General features: G+C 22.3%; 10 protein-coding genes and 1 pseudogene across 10 annotated transcripts; 7 read left to right on the top strand and 4 right to left on the bottom strand.

Moving 5' to 3' along the window:
- DDB_G0276021 (hypothetical protein) lies at positions 1 to 314 on the top strand (the record flags this gene model as incomplete). Its single annotated transcript, XM_638302.1, has 1 exon — positions 1 to 314. A coding segment is annotated over one exon (314 nt), but the record flags the coding sequence as incomplete, so codon positions are not given.
- Positions 315 to 876: 562 nt separating this feature from the next.
- DDB_G0275961 (hypothetical protein) lies at positions 877 to 2,163 on the top strand (the record flags this gene model as incomplete). The annotated part of the gene is made up of 1 exon (XM_638301.1): positions 877 to 2,163. One exon carries the CDS (start codon positions 877 to 879, stop codon positions 2,161 to 2,163), a length of 1,287 nt encoding a protein of 428 aa, XP_643393.1.
- A 357-nt stretch (positions 2,164 to 2,520) lies between these two features.
- On the top strand, positions 2,521 to 3,927 carry DDB_G0275963 (hypothetical protein; the record flags this gene model as incomplete). The annotated part of the gene is made up of 1 exon (XM_638300.1): positions 2,521 to 3,927. One exon carries the CDS (start codon positions 2,521 to 2,523, stop codon positions 3,925 to 3,927), a length of 1,407 nt encoding a protein of 468 aa, XP_643392.1.
- Positions 3,928 to 4,154: 227 nt separating this feature from the next.
- Positions 4,155 to 5,036, bottom strand: DDB_G0275959 (cellular retinaldehyde-binding/triple function domain-containing protein; the record flags this gene model as incomplete). The annotated part of the gene is made up of 2 exons (XM_638299.1): positions 4,155 to 4,764; positions 4,903 to 5,036. The coding sequence occupies 2 exons, from the start codon at positions 5,034 to 5,036 to the stop codon at positions 4,155 to 4,157; spliced, it is 744 nt and encodes a 247-aa protein (XP_643391.1).
- A 1,045-nt stretch (positions 5,037 to 6,081) lies between these two features.
- Positions 6,082 to 6,416, bottom strand: DDB_G0275965 (hypothetical protein; the record flags this gene model as incomplete). Its single annotated transcript, XM_638298.1, has 2 exons — positions 6,082 to 6,206; positions 6,344 to 6,416. 2 exons carry the CDS (start codon positions 6,414 to 6,416, stop codon positions 6,082 to 6,084), a joined length of 198 nt encoding a protein of 65 aa, XP_643390.1.
- Positions 6,417 to 6,805: 389 nt separating this feature from the next.
- DDB_G0294579 lies at positions 6,806 to 7,679 on the top strand (annotated as a pseudogene; the record flags this gene model as incomplete).
- Positions 7,680 to 8,114: 435 nt separating this feature from the next.
- Positions 8,115 to 9,329, top strand: DDB_G0275953 (molybdenum cofactor sulfurase domain-containing protein; the record flags this gene model as incomplete). The annotated part of the gene is made up of 2 exons (XM_638297.1): positions 8,115 to 8,286; positions 8,458 to 9,329. 2 exons carry the CDS (start codon positions 8,115 to 8,117, stop codon positions 9,327 to 9,329), a joined length of 1,044 nt encoding a protein of 347 aa, XP_643389.1.
- A 1,337-nt stretch (positions 9,330 to 10,666) lies between these two features.
- On the top strand, positions 10,667 to 11,263 carry rabH (Rab GTPase; the record flags this gene model as incomplete). Its single annotated transcript, XM_638296.1, has 1 exon — positions 10,667 to 11,263. One exon carries the CDS (start codon positions 10,667 to 10,669, stop codon positions 11,261 to 11,263), a length of 597 nt encoding a protein of 198 aa, XP_643388.1.
- Positions 11,264 to 11,499: 236 nt separating this feature from the next.
- gefY (RasGEF domain-containing protein) lies at positions 11,500 to 16,029 on the bottom strand (the record flags this gene model as incomplete). Its single annotated transcript, XM_638295.1, has 2 exons — positions 11,500 to 15,756; positions 15,808 to 16,029. 2 exons carry the CDS (start codon positions 16,027 to 16,029, stop codon positions 11,500 to 11,502), a joined length of 4,479 nt encoding a protein of 1,492 aa, XP_643387.1.
- Positions 16,030 to 17,253: 1,224 nt separating this feature from the next.
- DDB_G0276017 (hypothetical protein) lies at positions 17,254 to 18,663 on the bottom strand (the record flags this gene model as incomplete). Its single annotated transcript, XM_638294.1, has 2 exons — positions 17,254 to 17,479; positions 17,573 to 18,663. 2 exons carry the CDS (start codon positions 18,661 to 18,663, stop codon positions 17,254 to 17,256), a joined length of 1,317 nt encoding a protein of 438 aa, XP_643386.1.
- Positions 18,664 to 19,047: 384 nt separating this feature from the next.
- Positions 19,048 to 22,318, top strand: sf3b1 (HEAT repeat-containing protein; the record flags this gene model as incomplete). Its single annotated transcript, XM_638293.1, has 2 exons — positions 19,048 to 19,054; positions 19,170 to 22,318. 2 exons carry the CDS (start codon positions 19,048 to 19,050, stop codon positions 22,316 to 22,318), a joined length of 3,156 nt encoding a protein of 1,051 aa, XP_643385.1.
- Positions 22,319 to 22,551: the final 233 nt, after the last annotated feature.

Here is a 22,551-nt window from a genome sequence, read left to right as displayed (position 1 = left end):
ATAATAATAATAATAATAATAATTTATTTTTATTTGATAATGAATATCTTTTTCAAAATATTAGAGCTCCAATTAAATATAATCAATCAATTAAAAGTTTATTTAATCATATTGAAAATAACAATTTAGGTGAAAAAGTAGTTTTTGTTGAAATTGCACCAACTCCAGTATTAGTTAATCATATTTTAAATATTATTCCAAAAAATGATTATTTTAAAAATGAATCAATTTTATTATTATGTCCACTCTCAAAAGGTAAATCTGATACTACAACATTCTTTGATTCAATTAAAAAATTTAAAAACTTTAAATAAAATTAAGGGGAGCCTTATAGGAAATAAAAAAATAAAAGTTAAAAAAAAAGTCTACAAACCACCACATTAAAGCTGAAATTTTTACATCTAACCACCCTTAAAATTAAATAAAGAATAAATTTTTAAAAAGCATTTTTTTTTTTTTTTTTTTTTTCTACTATGAATCAATTAAGTTTTTTTTTTTATTTGAAAGAAATATAAATAAATTATAAATATATTTATTAATTATTTTATTTATTTTTATTTATTTTCTACTTGTTTTTTTTTAATATCTCAAAGATATTATATTATCTTTTTTGGATTTTTTTTTAAAAAATAACCAGTGGTTATGTCTTTTTCATTTTTTTTTTTTTTTTATTATTAAGAATTAGTGGTGTTTGTAATAAAACAATTAGTTAAAATGTATGTGTAATAAAACAATAAATTAAAATAAAATATATATTATAAATTAAACCTTTTTTAAATATTATTATAATTGTTTTTTTTGTTTTTTTTTTTTATTATTATTTTTGTTTTTTTTTTTTTAAAAAAAAAAAATAAAGTTTACATATTATTATTAAAAATGAATGAAAATAATATAAAAGGTTTAAAAGAAAATGAAAAAGTAAATATTATTTTTATATTTGTAGGACAAGGTATTCATTGGAGTGGTATGTCGAAAGAATTATATGAAAATGAAATTATCTTTAGAAATGAAATGGATAGAGTTGATAATTGGTTGAATGAAAAATATTTTGGATATTCAATGATTGAAAAATTAAGAAATATTGATGATAAAAACAGTGAAGAGTTAAGTGAACAATGTTTATCTCATTCAATTTTATTCATGTTTCAAATTTCATTATTTAAATTATTAAAACATTATGGTATTAAACCAAATTATAATTTTGGAATTAGTTGTGGTGAAATTGCATCTTCATATTGTTCTGGTTTACTAGATTTTGAAAGTGCTTGTTATATTTTATATAATAGATCAATCCTACAAAAGAAAACAATTAAATTATCTTTGAATGAAAATAATAATTATAATAATATTATTGATAATTGCATTTATAATATTAATAAATTTGAAAATGGATTATGTAAAATTAATATTACAGAAAAAGAATTTAATGAAAATTATTTAAAAAAGTATAAAAATATTGAAATTGCAATTTATTGTGATGATAATTCTATAATGGTTGGTGGTAAAAATAGTGATTTATTAAAATTATCAAATGAAATTTCAAATGCTGGTATTTTTGCTAAAATGATACCAGTACCAACATCATTTCATACTTCTTCACAAGATATCGTTAAAAATGAAATAATGAATTTAAAATTTAATTATTTAAAAAATCCAATTTCTTTATTTTCTTCATCAAATTCCAATATAGTACCAATGATGTCATGTGTGAATTGTAAATTTTTCAATGTTTTAAATAACAATCAAGATAATGATGTTATTGTTGTTCCTGTTAATAATGTTATTAGTAACCAACAGAATAATAATAATAATAATAATAATAATAATAATAATAATAATAATAATAATAATAATAATAATAATAATTTATTTTTATTTGATAATGAGTATCTTTTTCAAAATATTAGAGCTCCAGTTAAATATAATCAATCAATTAAAAGTTTATTTAATCATATTGAAAATAATAATTTAGGTGAAAAAGTAGTTTTTGTTGAAATTTCTCCAACCACAGTATTAATTAATCATATTTTGGATATAATTCCAAAAAACGATTATTTTAAAAATGAATCAATTTTATTATTATGTCCACTCTCAAAAGGTAAATCTGATACTACAACATTCTTTGATTCAATTGAAAAATTTAAAAACTTTAAAATAATATAAAGAATAAATTTTTAAAAAGCATTTTTATTTTTTATTTTTTATTTTGTTTTTTTTTTTCTTTCTTTTTTTTTTATTTTCATAAAAAAAATATGAAAATGAAAAAAGAAAGGAATTAATAATCTAATAATTAATTTTTTTTTATAAAAAAAAAAAACAGTGTCTTAATTTTTTTTTATTATTCAGAATTCGTGGTGTTGTGTGTGTATTAAAACTACTAAAATAAATAAATTAAACTATTTTTTTAAAATGTTATTATAATTGTTTTTTTTTTTATTTTTAATTTATTATTATTATGTTTTTTTTTTAAATGTTATTATTATTGTTTTTTTTTTTTTTCTTTTTTTTATACTATAAAAAATGAATGGAAATAATATAAAAGGTTTAAAAGGAAATGAAAAAATAAATATAATTTTTTTATTTATGGGACAATCTATTCATTGGAGTGGTATGTCAAAAGAATTATATGATAATGAAATTATTTTTAAAAATGAAATGGATAGAATTGATAATTGGTTGAATGAAAAATATTTTGGATACTCAATGATTGAAAAATTAAGAAATATCGATGATACAAAGAGCGAAGAATTATATGAACAATGTTTATCTCATTCAATTTTATTCATGTTTCAAGTATCATTATTTAAATTATTAAAACATTATGGTATTGAACCAAATTTTAATTTAGGACTTAGTTGTGGCGAAATTGCATCTTCATATTGTTCTGGCTTATTAGATTTTGAAAATGCTTGTTATATTTTATATAATAGATCAATTCTTCTAAAGAAAACAATTAAATTATCTTTAAATAATAATAATAATAATAATAATAATAATAATAATAATAATAATAATAATAATAATAATAATAATAATAATAATAATAACAATAATAATAATATTAATAATAATAATAATAATAATTTTAATAAATTTGAAAATGGATTTTGTAAAATTAATATTACAGAAAAAGAATTTAATGAAAATTATTTAAAAAAGTATGAAAATATCGAAATTGCAATTTATTGTTATGATAATTTGATAATTGTTGGTGGTAAAAATAAGGATTTATTAAATCTATCAAACGAAATTTCAAAAGCTGGTATTTTCACTAAAATGATACCAGTACCAACATCATTTCATACTTCTTCACAAGATATCGTTAAAAATGAAATTATGAATTTAAAATTTAATTATTTAAAAAATCCAATTTCTTTATTCTCATCAAATTCCAATATAGTACCAATGATGTCATGTGTTAATACTAAATTTTTCAATGTTTTGAATAATGAAGATATTGTTGTTCCTGTTAATGATGTTATATGTAACCAACAGAATAATAACAATATTAATAATAATAACAATAATAATAATAATAATAATAATAATAATAATAATAATAATAATAATAATAATAATAATAATAATAATAATAATAATAATAATAATAATAATAATAATAATAATAATAATTTATTTTTATTTGATAATGAATTTCTTTTTCAAAATATTAGAGCCCCAGTTAAATTTAATCAAACTATTAAAAGATTATTTAATCATATTGAAAATAATAATTTAGGTGAAAAAGTAGTTTTTGTTGAAATTTCTCCAACTCCAGTATTTATTAATTATATTTCAAATATTATTCCAAAAAATGATTATTTCAAAAATGAATCAATTTTATTATTATGTCCACTCTCAAAAGGTAAATCTGATATTACAACATTCTTTGATTCAATTGAAAAAATTAATAACTTTAAAAAATAAAATAAAGAATAAATTTTTAAGAAATTATATATACATTTATTTATTTATTTATTTTTTTTAAACAAAAAAAAAAATAATTAAAAGTGGAGATTTCGGTAATTGAAGGATAAAGTTTTTTTTTGGTTTTGAAATTATTATTGTTATTGTTATTGTTGTTGTTCTTGTTGTTATTACAATTTATATATTTTAAAAGTAAATATTTTTTTTTTTTTTTTTTTTTTTTTTTTTTACTTTACTTCTTTTCCTTCATAAGTATATTTAAATGTACTTGTTCCACCATAAGAACTTTCTAATTGATCTTTTGGAATATAATCAACCAATTGTTTAGTTTTGACAAAAGAAACTTTTGAAGCGGTATTTGGATCTAACCAATGTTTGATGATATGCCAAATTCCCATAAAGATCCAAGGTGCATTTAAAATTAAACATTTTTGTAATGATTCTGGATAAAACTTTTGAAATAATTCAACCATAAATTTAACCAATGGATAATCCATATTTTTTGAACTAAAATCAGACATATCGAAAATAAGTGTACAAGTTTCAATACCGTCCTTTAACATTGATTTACCATTTTCCATTACGTAGACACAATATCTCATCGATTCATTCAAATCTCTGTTGTAACTATCATGTCTACTGGTTTTAACAATACAAACTGGTCTACCACCTTTATCAACACCATGGAAATAACTCTTACCACTCTTTAATTCATTAACAACCATTGATTCTGTTATACCTTCAACTCCAACATCTTGAAATGTTGCTCGGAATTTTAATGCTTCATAGAGCATATCAAATGAATCTTTTAGATTCCATTTTCTAGCTCTTAAAAATCTAATTTTTAAAATGAAATAAAATAAATAAAAAATGATGATTAGTTTGAGGTTTTTATTTATTTTTTTGTGTGTTTATAATTGATGGTGGTAGTTTTTTTTTTTTTTTTTTTTTTTTTTTTTTTTTGTTATACAATACCTTAAGGTCATAGAATCATCTAATTGTTGAATTTCTTTTTCTACAACTGGATCATTAATTTCTGCAATTTTAGATTTAATAATACCTAATTGATGTTCTTGTTCTGGTGAAAGGTTTCCAACGTATCCACTCATTTTTTTTATTTTTATTATTTTGAAATGTATTTGTTGATTTTCGCTAAATTGTCTAAAATACTAAAAAAATAAAAAAATAAAAAAATAAAAAATAAAAAAATAAATAAAAAATAATAAAATAAATAATAAAAAAAAAAAAAAAAAAATCACCAGTATTAATACCTTTGAATAGAGTTATATTTTAAAAAGAAAATAAAATTAAAAAAAAAGAAGAAAAAAAATTTAAAAAAAAATATTTTTTTTATTTTTTTTTTTTTTTTTGAAAATCTGTTTGGCTTTGAATTATTGAGATATCGTAGTGTTTTGGGTGTTTTAATTGTTTTTTTTTTTCTTTTTTTTCTCAAAAAAATAATAATTTAATTCTTACCTTTATATTAATTATTTTTTTTTTTTTTTTGAATTTGTTTTATTCTTATTTTTTTTTTTTTTTTTTATTATTATTATTATTTTTTATTTAATGGTACAATCTTTTTTTATTAATGTTTTTATTATTTAAAAAATTATTTTTTAAAATGAAAAAAAAAAAAAAAATCTAATTTGATATGTTGAAATTTATTAATTTAGATATATAATTTTATTTTTATTATAATCTTTTTTTTATTTTTATTTATTTTTTATTTGTTATTTATTATTATATCTTTTATTTTATTTATTTTTTTAGTTTTTTTTTTAGTTTTTTTTATTTTAAAAAATTGTAATTTTAATTGAAGTGAAGTTTTAAAAAAGTTTTTTTGTTTTTTTATAGAAAAAAAAAAAAGTTGTATTTAATTAAAAAAAAATAAATAAAAATAATATTTAATTGAGTTTAATAGAAATAATATAATTTTGGTCTTTCAGTTGTAAACCTTTTTAAATTAAATGGGCCAAAAAAACAATGTGAATTGAATTGACGTTAACAAATCGACATCTACTGGTATCCCGGGATTCTTTGATCTAAAAAAAAAATCCCAATTTTAAATGAAAATAATTCAAATTAAAAAAAAAAAAAATAAATTAAAAAAAAAATAAAATTTTAATTTCAATTTTTTTATTTTAATTTATTTTTTTAATTTTTTTTTTTTTTAATTTTTTTTTTTAGTTTTGAAAATTTGGAGGGTCGCAAATCAACAAAAAAAAAAAAAAAAACAAAAAAAAAAAAAAAATTATCCTCATACTTTTCCAAATTTGGGCCTTTTTTTTTTTAAAAAACAAAAAAAAAAAAAAAAAATGAAAATAAAAAAATGAAAAAAATAAAGAACAATTTCGAATTACTTTGGAATAATGTCATTCCAATAATTAAACAAAAAAAATAAATAAATAAAACAAACAGGGGAATTGATTCCAGTGTTTTAAGTGTTTACAAAAAAATATATATAATACAATTTGGAACATCCCAGTCATTTTTTTTTTTATTTATTTTTTGACATACTATTTGAATATATTTTAAATATTTTTTTTAGTCTACTCAAACAATTTTAAAAAATAAAAATAAAAAATTAAAATTTTTATTTTCAAAAAATAAAACACTGTTTGTTATTCTTTGAAATTTTTTTTTTTAATTGTTTTGTAGTCCGGATATTTTTTTTTTTTTTTTTTAATTCCAAAATAAAATTTAATTATTTTTTTGAAACATTCATTGTCACAAAAAAAAAAAAAAAAAAAGAATAAAAAAACAATTTTTTTTTATGTTTTATTCAATTTCACACGCGCAAGAAAATTTTATAACTAGGAGTGATAATAATTTTATTGGTTTTGATGAAGATTAGATAGAAAAATAGCTCCAAAATTTAATGGAAATATATAAAAGAATGAATGAATATGAGTAATGGTCCATTTTTTTTTTTTTTTTTTTTTTTTTTTTTTTTTTTTTAACCTAAAATAATTAACCAAAAAAAAAATTATATTATCAATATAGGTATCTATTTAAAATAATAGTAATAGGTGATTCTGGTGTTGGTAATTAAAACTTAATATAATAATTAAAATAATAATAATAATAATAATAATAATAATAATAATAATAATAATAATAATAATAATAATAATAATAATAATAATAATAATAATAATAATAATTGTAGATAATAATATTTATTGGTTTTAATTTTTTTAAAAAGGTAAATCTAATATTATAAATAGATTTGTGAAAAATAATTTTATTGAAGAATTTATAAGCACTATAGGTGTTGATTTAGGTTATAAAATATTTTATATTCAAGGGAGAGCAATTAAATTACAAATACTTGATACACCAGGAAATCAAAGATTTAAAGTTACTAATACCATTAAAAAAATTGGAGTTTCAAATATAATTATAATCGTTTATGATGTTACTGATCAAATTTCATTTAATTATATTACAAGTGGTTAACAGAATGATGAAGAATTTGCTCCCGAATGATAATGGTAATTAAAATAATGATTGGTAATAAATGGATCTTAAATACACAAAGAGTTGATGTTCATTCATTGGCAATGGAATATGCTGATTCTTGGAATTTATAAATTATTTGAAACAAGTGCTAAACATCCATTAATATTGAAGAAACTTTTATATCAGTGACTGAACAATGTGTAAAACTAAGAGATCTTCTAAATAATAAATCCAACACAACTACTCTCATTTCAAATCAACCTCAAAAAAATAATTGTATAATAAATTAAATTAATAAATAAAAAAAAAAAAATAAAAAATTAAAAAAAAAAAAAATTAAAAAATTATTTATATGTAATAACGATTTTATAATATGAAAATCAAATGGTATTTATTTTTTTTTTTATTTTTATTGGATTGAAATTTCTTTAAATTTAAAAAAGAAATAAAATCTGTATTTTTTTTTTTTTTTTTTTTTTTTTTTTTTTAAAGACACCATGCTATAATTTTTAAAAAGACAAAGAATAAAAAAGAAGAAACAACCAATTCGAAAAATCATTTTTTAAAAAAAAGATTTTTTTTAAAAACCGTAGCGAATGATGTGTTCGAAGTTTTGTTTTTTTAATTTTGATCATTTTTTTTTTTCTTTTTTTTTAATTTTTTATTTAATTTTTTATTTTTTTTTTTAAAGGATTTTTGTGAACACAACATCAATATAATAAAAAATGTCAACAAATAATTTATTGATTGAATTTGTTAAATCAAATATTAATTTTTTTATTGGTGCTGGTATTTTAGCTTTGAATGCATATGCATTCTATAATAATAACAATTTAAAATTAGATAGTTGTTCATCAGACCAAAAAATTAAAATTAAGAAAATTATAATTTATCCAAGTTTGTATTAATATTATTATTATTATTATTATTATTATTATTATTATTATTATTATTATTATTATTATTATTATTATTATTATTATTATTATTATTACTATTACTATTATAATTATATTAATGTTTACACATTTTTTTTTTTTTTTTTTTTTTTGGAAAAAATCATTATAGTTAAATCATGTAAAGGAATTGAAGTTAAATCATGTAAATGGGATAAATATGGATTTGTTAATGATAGAAGATTTATGTTAATTGAAAATGGCAGATTTATGACTCAAAGAAAAGCACCAAAAATGGCATTAATTCAACCAAATATTTCAGAGGATGGTAAATGGTTAATTATTAAAGATAAAGATAACACCACTAGTGAACTTCGTGTTTTAATTAATGACACTAGTAGAAAGGAAGTTATTAATGTTGGAATTTGGAAAGATAATGTAAATGTAGTAGATTGTGGTGAAGAACCAAGTATTTGGTTTTCAAATTATTTAGGTATTGATGGTGTTAGATTAGTAACAATGGCATCAGGTGGAAGTTACACTAGAAAAGTTGATACTGTTTATATTGATAAAAAACAACAACAACCCGAAGAAATTCATCAAGTTTCATTATGTGATGGATCACAAACTAATATTTTATCAGAATCAAGTATTGTTGAATTAAATAATCGTATTTCTGAAACTCGTAAATCTAATGGTGAAGAACAAAGATCTCCACTTACATGGGAAAGATTTAGACCAAATATTTTAGTTAGTGCTGGTGATAAATCATTTGAAGAAGATACATGGGAAAAAATCAATATTTCAGGATTAGTTTTAAAGAAATTATCAGCAGGTTGTCCAAGATGTAAATTAACAACAGTAGATTACGATGCTGGTGTTCTCAATCCATATGACGATAATGAACCATTACGTACATTAGAAACTTTCCGTAAATTTGATAGTGGTCTTTTATTTGGTGCTGAATTTATTCAAGAATTTGAAAATGAGGCTAATGGTTCTGAAATTTCAGTTGGAGATATTATTAATGTTTTAAAAGTTTAATAATCAAAATTAATCCACAAATAATTAAATAAACATTTATTTTTATTTTTCAAAAATTAATAATTCCTTAGATTTTTTAAAAATTTTATAAAATTATTTAATTATATAATCTTTTTTTTTATAAAAAAAAAAAAAAAAGATGGTGGTAGAGAAATCACCCTCAATACGTTAACCTTGGCCATTAGAGATACGTTTGCAGGATGGCACGTACAATTCCTCTCCAACCATCCAATAAAATAATAATAAAAAAATCTTAAATTCAATTTTGTATTTGAATAAGGATTTATTTATGGGTTTAAATTAAATTTTTAGTTAATTTTAAATTTTGAAAAAAAATAAAAAAAAAAAAAAAGTAAAAATTTCAGCATTGAAGTGGTTAAAAATAATTATATACACCGCTGGTGGGTTCTTCTCTTTTTTTTTTACTTTTAAATTTTTATTATTTGTGCACTCCCCAAAAAAAAGTTGTAGGTGATAGTGGTAAAAAAAAACTATTTTTAATAAAAAAAAAAATAACAGACTCCAGGATATGGGGGTCCTTGATTTTGATTTAAATTTTTTGTAAGAATTTTAATTTTGTTTAAGATTGTTGTAAAGGAGCCTTGGGAATTATTATTAAAATTTAATCAAAAAATACTTAAACTTATAATATTTTATATTTTGTGGGATAATTTTTTTTTTTTTTCATTTTTTTTTTTTTTTTTTTTTTTTTTTTTTTTTTTTTTTTTTTTTTTTCAAAAATTTAAATTTTAGAATTTAATTATTTATCATTCATTTTTAGTGTTTTTTATTTTGAAGGACAACAAGAAAATATAAAAAAATAGATATAATCCATTTTATAAAAAATAATATAAAAAAAGGGAATTACTATTTAAAATTTTTTTCTGCTACCCATTTATCTTTTTTTTTACAATAAACAATAAAATAGATAAATGTAAAAAGAATTTAAAAAAAAAAAAAAAAACACTCTTTACATTATGTTGCAACTTGGTGATGAAATTAGTCCATTCACTTTGACCCATTATTTAAAATACTGATCCTGTAGTATGCAATCTGAAATTGATACCTAATTTAGTTTGAAAAAAAAAAGAAAAAAAATTAGAAAATAAAATAAAAAAAAATGGAAATATCTTACCAATTCAAAAAAAAAAAAAAAAAAAAAAAAAAAAAAAAAGATTAAACAAAATCATTGATCTCAAAACATTGTTCATTATTATATTTTTTAATTTTTTTTAAATTTTTTTATTTAATTTTTTTTTTTTTTTTTTCGAGCGAAATTAAAAATTAATAATTATATCTTTTTTTTTTTTTTATGAATGAGAAAATTTATAAATTAAATGATTAAAGATAATATTAAATTAAAATTAACAATAATCGGTGATTGGAATGTTGGAAAATCATCATTATTATATAGATTTTTTAATGATGTTTTTTATGAACAAACCAAACTATCAATGGGTGAACACTTTTTTTATAAAACAGTTTTAATACGTGGTGAAAGTATAGATTTACAAATAACAGATACATCAGGTATGGAGAAATTCAGATCTCTAAACAATTCTTTTTATAGTAATTTAGATGGAATTTTAATAGTATATGATATATCTGATCAAGAAACATTTGAAAATACCAAACTTTGGCTTAATGAAGCAAATAAATTAGCACCAAAAGATTGTATAAAAATAATTGTTGCAAGTAAATTTGATTTGGAAAATAAAGTTGTTGATTCAAATATTGTAAAATCATATGCTGATAATTTAAATTTGAAATTTTTTGAAACAAGTTCTAAAAATTCAATAAATGTTGAAGAAACTTTTATCACATTAGTAGAGGATATTTTATTAAAAAAGAATTATCAATTTAATAATATTACAAAAAATAAAAACAATCAAGACGAAGATTTTAATAAAAAAAAAGGTTGTTCAATAAATTAAAATAAAATCTAAAAAATAAATTATTATTTTTAGATCAATGTATTTTTAAAAAGAAATAAGAAATAAAATGTTTTTTTTTTTTTAAAAAAATATTAAATTTAATCTAAATCAGTAATTTAACTAATTTAGATGTTTTTTTTTTTTTTTTGTTATTTTATTAAAAAGTTTATAACAATTAATTTTTATAATGGTTTTTTTTAGTACAATTTTTTTGATTTTGATTTTTTTTTTTTTTTTTAAGGTTCAATAATTTTAGATTGTTTATATAAAGCTCTTTCTTGTAAACCACCAATTTGAAGTAAAAAATCTTTAATTATTGGTACAGGAGCAAAAGAATAAGATAATTGTTGATATTGTTGAATCTCTTGAATGATATTTGCAATTTGAGTTCTCTTTACAATATTGATTAAACCATTCTCTGCTTGATCAAAAGAACCTTCTTCTAAAAAGGTTAAATCAGTTAAATATACACCTAAAAATGGTAAACAAGGTAAATTCTTTGTATGTAAAACGTCACGATAAACTTTGAAATTGAATTTTGGAGCCATTAAAGAGTTTAAGTGTCTAAAAGTTGCCAAATATTTTCGAGGTAATGTTTCCCAAGTTTTCTTTAAACGAAATACTGGTGTTAAATTTAAGCCTGATAAAATCTCCATTACCGCATTAAAATTATTTAAATTTTTACATTGATCAGCTATTGAAATGAATTTCTTTATGATGTTGGCACGTTTTGTTAGTCTCTCCTCTTGTACGATTTCAGTAGCGACCCAAAGTGGTAAGAGATTTGATCTCTTTATAATGTTTATGATATTTGGTGCACGAATTTCTTTATCCGATTTTGAGAATGCCAAATTAATACATTCATTTGGTTTAACCATAGAGTAAGCTTCATGTTCTATCAATGTCAATTGACGAGCGATCTCGAGGTCATCAAAGTTTTGAAGTGTTGGTATTTGGTCGGGTTTAGATAATGATGGTGGAATTGATGGTGGAAATTTACAATGACTAGTTGATGTATGCATTACCAATGCTGTACCTGTTCTTCTTGCTTCGGCTTCATTGGCTTTTCTATCTATAATCTTTAAAATGATATTTGAAACTTTCTCCATACCATCATCAATAACTGGTCCTTCTAAAAATGCAACAATTGCACTTAACAATGCTTTATTTCTTTCAAAATCATAATGATGTCTATCTACCCAACATTTAATTATACTTAATACTCCTAATTTAATTGTTCTACTTGAATTTTTATTTGTTTTATTTGAATTTGAATTTGAATTTGAATTATCTTCATCTTCATTTGTAATTGTTGCTGTTGTTCTTGTTGATATTATTAAATCATCATTGTTATTATTATTATTATTATTAATATTATCAGTTTCTTCATATCTTTCAATTAATTTTGTTAAAACAGCTAATGGTGAAGTAAAAGTTTTATAAGTTAAAAGGAAAGATTCAACAAGATCAGGTTGACTTAATCTATGATTTGTTAAAAGATCAATCATTGCATCCAAAGATGCTGATCTAACTTTAATTCTATTCATTGATAAATGTTGAGTACAAAATACAATATCAGTTCTATCCTTAAATTCCTCTGCTACAATGGTTGCTAAATCTCTTCCACTTCTTGGTGTTGATGCAACAACTATATTACTTTCATGAACATTTACATTTGTTATTGGTATTGATATTGTTAATTCTTTATTACTATTATTATTATTATTGCCATTATCATTTGGTGGTGATGTACCTGCAGTTGATGGTGGTGATGAACCTGTTGTAATTGATGGTGGTGGTGGTGAAATTGAGGTTGGTGGTGAATTTGAAGTTGGTGAAGTTGATGTTGATGGTGGTGAAGTTGAAATTGTATCTTGTATAGTTGATGGTTGTGATGTTGAAATTGGAGGTTTTGATGATTTCATTGAACTCCAAAGTGATTTTCTTGAATCTTTATCAGTTGATTTATTATTAGTTGTAGCAACTGGTTGTTGTAATACTATCGCTGCTGCTGCAGGTGGTGGTGGTGATAAATCTTTTGTAAACATTGACGATTCAATTAATGGTGATGAAGGTGATGGTGATGGTGATGGAGTAAGTGAAGAACATGGCGATGGTGAAACTGATAATGAGAAATCACTTGGTGGTGAATTATTTTGTGATGATGATGATGATTTATTTTGTTGTTTCTTATTACCTTTAACTGTGTTATTATTTTTAGAGCTATTATTATTATTATTATTATTACCAGTATTATTACTAATAATAACATTATTATTATTATTATTATGAATTTGATTATTTAATTTATTTATTGGAATAATATTATTTAAAGTTGAAGAAGTAATTTTTGTTGAAGATTTTAAAACTGGGAAGAATAAATAAGATAAATCTTTATCATTTGCAACTCTATTTATAATTTGTTGATTAAAAAGTAATGGATTGTCAGGATAAGAATTCTCTTCAACAGAGACAGAGAATAAATTTGAAGAGACTCTTTCTGGTGGTATTTGATGAAATTGAGTTGGCATTGCCAATGTTGGTACATTTAAGAATAGTGGTGTTTTAATACCAGGTCTTCTACTTGGCTCGGCTGAAACATATTTCTTTTTACCTACTTCTTCTAAATGTCTATATGATGGTGATGAATGTGGATCCTCTAATTCTGTCATTTCTTGACTATCATGTATTGAATTACGACCATTATTATTATTATTATTATTGTTATTATTAATGTTTTTATTATTGTTGTTGTTGTTATTTTCTTCAATTCTAGTTTTTAAACTTTCAGTTAATTGTGATGACGATGATGATGATAATGGTGGTGGTAGTACTGAAGTTGATGATGACGTTGTCAATGGTGATGGTGAACTTGTTGTTGATGAAGATGATGATGATGATGATGTATTATTACTACTATTATTAATATTAGTATTAATATTTGGTAATGATGTTGATAATCTTTTATTACTAAGTAATAAATTTGTAGGAATTGAATTTGTTGATGGTGAAGTTGATGGTGAAAACTGTGATGATGGTTGATTTAAATCCTTTGTTCTATTTTCACTAAGAACAAATTTAGATTGACGATCAGTATCATGAAAAAACTTTTTAACTATCCATTCAGCATCTTGGACTGATATCTTTGATTTTCTCTCTGCATGATGAACATTTAATTTTCTATTTGTAAATGCTCTTACTAAATGTTTAACATCTTCATCTTCTTGTTGTTGTTTTTCATTCGATGGTGATTTTGTTGGTGAAACTGAAAAATTGGTTTGTTGATTAAAATGTGGTGGTGGTGGTTTATTAATATAAATTGATTTCGATGAAATGAGTGGTGGTGATGGTGATGGTGATGGTGACTGTGGTGTTGATGGTGATGTATATTGTGATGGATTATAAATTGGTAAAGTTGGAGCAGATTGTGAAGATTCTGATGAAAAATGATTGGATGATGAAAATGCTATACTATTTCTATTACTATTTGATGCACTTGAATTCCCACTACTACCAGCACTATTGTTAAATTCAAAATCTTGATCTTTTGAAGATGAATCATCCTTACATTGTAAAATACCACTTGAAGTTGATAATTCTCTAGTGCCAATTAAATTCTTTCTAACTGTACCATTTTGACCATTACCACCAACTGTACCTTGTGTAAAAAGTGTATTCAATTTTCTATCTTTCCAATCACCTGCAACTCTATGAGATTGAAAATTTCTTGGTATTGTATTAATTCCACTATTACCATTAATATAATTATTATTATTATTATTGTTATTTCCAATACTAATAGAAGTTCCATTAATTGGTGGTGTTGATAATCTTTTACTTTTATCTGTTATGAATGATGTTTGTGTTGGATATTTTGGTTGTTGTGGTTCTTGAATATTATTATTATCATCTCCCTTCTCTTGAATTAAATCATTTTTTAATAGTTGAGAGGTTGAATATGATGACTCTATAGTTTCACTAGTTGTCTTTGTTGTTTTAATACCCATTTTTAATTCCTCTTCTTCTTCTTTAGATTCTTCAGATTCTTCAGATTCCTCAGATTCTTCATCTTTAATTGGATTGGTCTCTAATGAATCTCTTGGTGATTGTATTGGTGTAGATAACGATGAATTATTATTATTATTACTATTATTATTTGTGGTGTTATTATCAATATTTTTTGAAAATTTAGCAACTATAGAGGCAGTTAAACCATTTACAGACTTTGGAATATCTTGAGATGTACGATCAGATGATAATGACGATGATGATGGTGGTGATGATGGTGGTGATGATGGTATACTTGATGATGGTATAGTATTAGTACCATTAGTACTTTTTTTTAAACTATTAACTTCTTTTGATGGTGAAGATAAAACTTTTTGATTTAATAAATGAGTTTCTGCTTTTGAATCATATTTCTTTCCTAAATTTTTTACACTTGGTATTGATGTTGGTATATCATTTGGTGTTGCACCAACTTCAATTTTATTCTTACTATTTAATCTTTTTAATATTTGTTGTATTGGTTCTGTTCATTTTACTTCTTCATTATTATTATTATTATTATTATTATTATTATTATTATTATTATTATTATTATTATTACTATTATTATTATTATTCATTATTTCATTTGTATTTTTGCCAGTGATGGTATTATTATTATTATGACTCATAATTTTATCTTTTTTTTTATTACTATTATTATTACTATTACTATTATTACTATTATTTATATTTCTTTTTACACCTATAATGATCATATTTATTTGATATTTTAAATTTTAAATATTTATTTGTAGTTTTTTTTTTTTTTTTTTTTGTTTTTTTTTTTTTTTGTTTTTTTTTAATTGGGTTATAAAAATAAAAATTATATTAATAATTTGAAAAATGATTACATAAATTTACATAAACTGGATATAAAAATAAAAAATGTAAAAACTAGTTTTTATTTATATTGTGAATTTACAAGCATAAAAAAATAATAGTGTAAATTTTGAAATAATAAAAAAAAAAAGTGATTTATGTATACAAATCATATCCCTTTACAATTAAATTAAATTCGTATTATAATAATATAATATAAATAAAATAAAATTACCTTTTTCATTATAATCTATAATTTAAATTTCCTTCACTCTTTAAAAAAAAAAAAAAAATGATCTATTTTAAAGTAATGAAATTGTAAAAAAAAAAGTGTTAATAAACCCCCACTTTGATTATTTTAAGATATAATTAAATGTATGTAAATAATATAAAATCTATATAAGGATAAAAAGATATATATGTGGTGAGTGAGCGAGTGAGTGAGAGTATAAGTTTACCCCACACACACACAATGATAAGTTCGTTTTATATTTATTTATTTATTTTTTTTTACTTTTTTACTCTGTATAGATTTTTTGATTTTTTTTTTTTATTGGGTGGGTGAGAAAACACCTTTATTCTTTATTTTTTTTTTTTTTATTTTTTAATTTTTTAATTTTTTTTTTTTTTTATTTTATATAAGATCTAAATATCGATGATAGGTTTCAAACTCAAACCACAACATTAAAACTTTTTAAAAAAAAAAAAAAAAAAAAACAAAAAAAAAAAATTAAAAAAAAAAAAAAAAAATTAAAAAAAAATCTTTTCAAAAAAAAAAAAAATAATTAAAAATAAAATAATTTTTTTATTTTTTTTTAATTTTGGCCTAAAAGACTTTGTGTAAAGACGTTTTAATCGAATTTTGTACAAAATTGACCAGCAATTCCATAAAATAGAAATTTAATTATGGACTATAGTGTTTATAGAAATTTACGATTATTTTATTTTATTTTTTATTTTATTTTATTTTTTATTTTATTTTATTTTTTTTCCTTTTTACATTTGTTTAAAATTTAAAATTTTTGGTGAAAGTGTGCACTAAAAATAAAAAAAAATAAAATAAAATTTTAAAAAATAAATAAATATATACAGTTTTATTTATTATTATTATTATTATTATTTTAACCACAACAAGAATAATATTTATTATTCCAAATATTAAAAGTGTTTTCTTCTTTTTTCTTCATTTGGTCAACTTCATATTTTGATAATAATATCCAATCGGAAGGATTCTCATCACCTTTTAAAAACTTTTTTAAATTATTCCATGGACCTTTATTAAATGGATTAATACCTCTTTTAGAAAATGGTTTTAAATATGTAATTCTTTGATACTTATTAAATTCCCTATTATTAAATTTAATTAAATTAGTTTTTTTTTTTTTTTTTTTTTTTTTTTTTTTTTCAATTTTAAAAAAAAATCTATTCATAAGCACATACCATGAAGATTGGTTTGTTAAAATTAAAAAACTATGAAAACAGAATAAAGCAAAAGGCATACATAAACCACCAAAAATTAATAAAGTTGGTGGAATAATTGCAATATTTGAAAAGATCCATTCTTTAATTGAATTTTCTCTAACAAAACCAGTGACAATGATTCTTAAACCTAAAAGTAGTAATAATGATTCCGCCAATAAAAATAATAGAAAATTCTTATGATTATTTAAACCAACACAACCACCTATAAATACGCAATGGTGATCATACTTTAAAACACATCTATTACATTTTACACAATGTTTAGTTCTTAATGGTATATCAACTAAACATTTCTTACAAAAATAATGATTCTTTAATTTATCAATATCATTATCTTCTTTTTCACCATTACTATTATTATTATTTCTATTATTTACATTATCGTTATTGTTTTCATTATTATTATCATCATCATCATTTGATATTTCTGGTATTGTTGAGGTACTGGTGGTGGTGGTAGTGGTAGTGGTTGTAGTTATAGTATCGTCATTTATGCTATCTTCATCAATATTCTTTGAGATTTCCATCAATGGCACTAAATCTTCATTTTCTTGATTTTTAGTAATATCACCACTACTATTTTTTAATTTTCTCTTAATATTACTTATTTTACTATAATTTGGTGTTGGATTAATATTTAATTGAGGGATACAACCCATTGAATCTTCTAATATAAATTTATTGCTACTACCATTATTATTATTATTATTATTTAAATTTTGATTTGATAATGAAACAAAACCAGGTCTTTTACTTGAAATTAAGAAATAAGTTCCAATTGCAAAAAAGAAAACACAATGTGTCCAAATTAAATAAAAATAATCCTTATCTTTGAATGCTTGATCTAAAATTGTACCTTTTCTAAATATAATAACGCAATAAACTATAAAATGAACTAAACAAAATATAGATTTCGCTAATTTCCTTTCAAATTCAACCGATGGGTCAGGTGGTGTTATTGTATCAACTATTATATTCTTTGCATCAAAGTTATTATTACTATTACTACTATTATTTATATTATTATTAATATTACTATTTAATTTCATAATTTTCTTTTTTTTTTACTTTTTTTTTTTTTTTTTTTTTTTTGTGTTTAAACGAGAAAAAAAAAATTAAAAAAAAAATAATAATTAAAAAAAAAAAAAAATTAAAAAAAATAAAAATTAAAAAAAAATAAAAAAAAAATAAAAAAAAAAAAAAAAATAAAAATAAAAAAAAATTTTTTTTTTATAAATTTTTTATTTTTTTTTTTTAAATTATCATTACATGTTCGATTGTAGAATATTTCACAGATTTTTTTTATTTTAAAATAAATTTCCGCAATTCCAACAAATAAAAAGAAATTATAGAGATAAAATTTAATATAATATAATATAAAAAAAAAAAAAACAAAAACAAAATATAGATACACACACACACACACATACAGAATGTCAGGTAAGTAAAAACAACTTAAATTCATTTATAATTTATTAATAAAGATACTAAACATTTTCATTTATTTTATAATTATTAAAAATAAAATAATAATAATAATTATAATAATAAATAGATCAACAAGATCAAACAATGTCAGAATGGGATGACACAACATTAAATAAAGCAAAAGTTGTTGAAGCAACACCAAGAAGAAATAGGTGGGATGAAACACCAGTAAGTAAACCAAGTACAGGTGTAGAGGAAACACCAAAAAGAAGATCAAGATGGGATGAAACACCAATAAATATAAATAGTGGAGGATTGAGTGGTGGAGTTACACCAAATTATAATGCAATGAGTAATGGTGGTGTAACACCAATTTTTAATAATATGATGGATGGTGGTGTTACACCAGTATATAATAGTAATAATAACAACAACAGCAATAGCAATGGTGGTAGTAATAATAATAAAAATATATTAATGCAAACACCAGATCCATATCAAGCACAATTACAAAAAGAGATTGACGAAAGAAATAGACCATGGACAGATGAGGAATTGGATAATATATTACCATCGGAAGGATACGAAATTTTACAACCACCAGCAAATTATCAACCAGTTATAGCAAGTAAAAAACTTACAGCAAGCACACCAATTGGTGCTGCAGGTACAAGTGGTGGATTTTTCATACAGGAGGAGCAAAGTAGGGGTCAAGATTTTGGTATCATTGATGCACCCGATGGTATCACAATTAAACCAGAGGATAAGGTTTACTTTGAAAAGATTTTACAAGAGGGTGGTGATAATGATGAACATCTCTCACCAGAGGAGCAAAAGGAGAGAAGAATTATGAAACTATTATTAAGAATTAAGAATGGTACACCACCAATGCGTAAACAAGCTTTAAGACAATTGACTGATAAAGCAAGAGAATTTGGACCGGCACCATTGTTCAATCAGATATTACCATTATTCACCTCCACCTCATTGGAGGACCAAGAGAGACATTTATTGGTAAAGGTGATCGATCGTATTCTCTACAAATTGGATGACTTGGTCAGACCATATGTTAGAAAGATTCTATCAGTTATTGAACCATTTTTAATTGATCAGAATTATTATGCTCGTGTTGAGGCAAGAGAAATCATATCAAATCTTTCAAAAGCCGCTGGTTTGGCAAGTATGACATCAACAATGAGACCTGATATCGATAGTCCAGAGGAAGATATTCGTAATACAACCGCAAGGGCATTTGCTGTGGTTGCATCTGCATTGGGTATTCCATCATTGATGCCATTCCTCAAGGCGGTATGTAAGAGTAAAAAATCATGGCAAGCACGTCACACTGGTATAAAGATTGTTCAACAAATTGCCATTCTAATGGGTTGTGCCATTTTACCACATTTAAAGAATCTTGTAGTCATTGTTGAACATGGTTTAACCGATGAACAACCAAAGGTACGTACCATAACAGCATTGGCAATCTCTGCATTGGCAGAGGCAGCAACCCCCTATGGTATAGAGTCATTTGATAGTGTTTTGAAACCACTTTGGTATGGTATTCGTCAATATCGTGAAAAAGGTTTAGCAGCATTTTTAAAAGCAATTGGTTATATCATCCCATTGATGGAATCTTCATATGCAAGCTATTACACCAAAGAGGTTATGACTATTTTAGTTCGTGAATTTAAAACCAATGAAGATGAAATGAAGAAAATCGTATTAAAAGTTGTCAAACAATGTGTTGCCACCGAGGGTGTTGAATCATCCTATGTTCGTGAAGAGATTATTCCAGAGTTTTTCAAACAATTTTGGGTTAGAAGAATGGCATTGGATAAGAGAAACTATAAACTATTGGTTGAAACAACACTTGAAATTGCAAATAAAGTTGGTGGTGGTGAAATTATTGAAAGAATTGTTGATGATCTTAAAGATGAATCCGAAGCCTATAGAAGAATGGTAATGGAGGCAATTGAAAAGATAGTTTCAACATTGGGTGCATCGGATATTAGTCCAACATTGGAGGAGAGATTAATCGATGGTATTCTCTATGCATTCCAAGAACAAACCACCGATGAAACTTCAATTATGTTACAAGGTTTTGGTACTGTTGTATTGGCTTTGAATACTCGTATTCAACCTTATCTTCAACAAATCGCTGGTACCATTAAATGGAGACTCAATAATAAATCTGCAAAGGTTAGACAACAAGCAGCCGATTTAATCTCACGTATTGCTGTGGTTATGATGAATTGTGGTGAAGAGCAACTCTTGTCACATTTGGGTCAAATTCTTTATGAATATTTAGGTGAAGAGTATCCAGAGGTATTGGGTTCAATCCTAGGTGCATTGAAGGCCATTGTAAATGTAATTGGTATGACTAAGATGACACCACCCATCAAAGATCTTTTACCACGTTTAACACCAATTTTAAAGAATCGTCATGAGAAAGTTCAAGAGAATTGTATCGATTTGGTGGGTCGTATTGCCGATCGTGGTTCTGATTTCGTTTCAGACAGAGAGGGTATGCGTATTTGTTTCGAACTTTTAGATATGTTGAAAGCTCATAAAAAAGGTATTCGTCGTGCCGCTGTAAATACATTTGGTTACATTGCAAAAGCTATTGGTCCTCAAGAGGTATTGGCAACCCTATTAAACAATTTGAAAGTTCAAGATCGTCAAAACAGAGTTTGTACAACCGTTGCCATTGCCATTGTTGCGGAAACTTGTGCACCTTATACCGTTTTACCAGGTCTAATCAATGAATATCGTATTCCAGAGTTGAATGTTCAAAATGGTGTTTTGAAATCTTTATCTTTCCTCTTTGAATATATTGGCGAAATGGGTAAAGACTATATTTACGCCGTAACTACCCTACTCGAAGATGCACTCATGGATAGAGATGCTGTACATCGTCAAACCGCTTGCTCTGCAATTAAACATATTTCATTGGGTGTAATGGGTTTAGGTTGTGAAGATTCACTCACTCATTTACTCAATTACGTTTGGCCAAATGTTTTCGAAACTTCTCCACATGTTATCAACGCTTTCTTAGAGGCCGTTGAAGGTTTACGTTTTGCTTTAGGTCCAAATACTATTCTTCAATATACCCTTCAAGGTTTATTCCATCCATCTCGTAAAGTTAGAAATATTTATTGGAAACTTTATAATATGCTTTATATTAGTTCTCAAGATGCTTTAACACCATGTTATCCAAGAACTTTAGATGAAAATGATAATAAATATCAAAGATATGAACTTGATTTTGTAATTTAAATCATTAAAAAAAAAAAAAAAAAAATATATAAAAAAAAAAAAAAATAAAAAAAAAAATAAATAAATAAAAAAAACTTGTTTTATTAAATATTTTAAAAAAATGTTTAGATAATTTTTATTTTATTTTTTTTATTTGATATTGATCATTATAATTTAACCAAAACCTATCAATTTTTGGAAAGGTTTAACCCTTAACCAAAAAAAAAAAAAAAAAAAAAAAAAAATTCAAAAAA

Source organism: Dictyostelium discoideum (assembly GCF_000004695.1).
Source record: "Dictyostelium discoideum AX4 chromosome 2 chromosome, whole genome shotgun sequence".
NCBI classification, from domain to species: domain Eukaryota; phylum Evosea; class Eumycetozoa; order Dictyosteliales; family Dictyosteliaceae; genus Dictyostelium; species Dictyostelium discoideum.
Note: the sequence above shows the minus strand (reverse complement) of the source record. Positions and strands in the feature narration are given on the sequence as shown.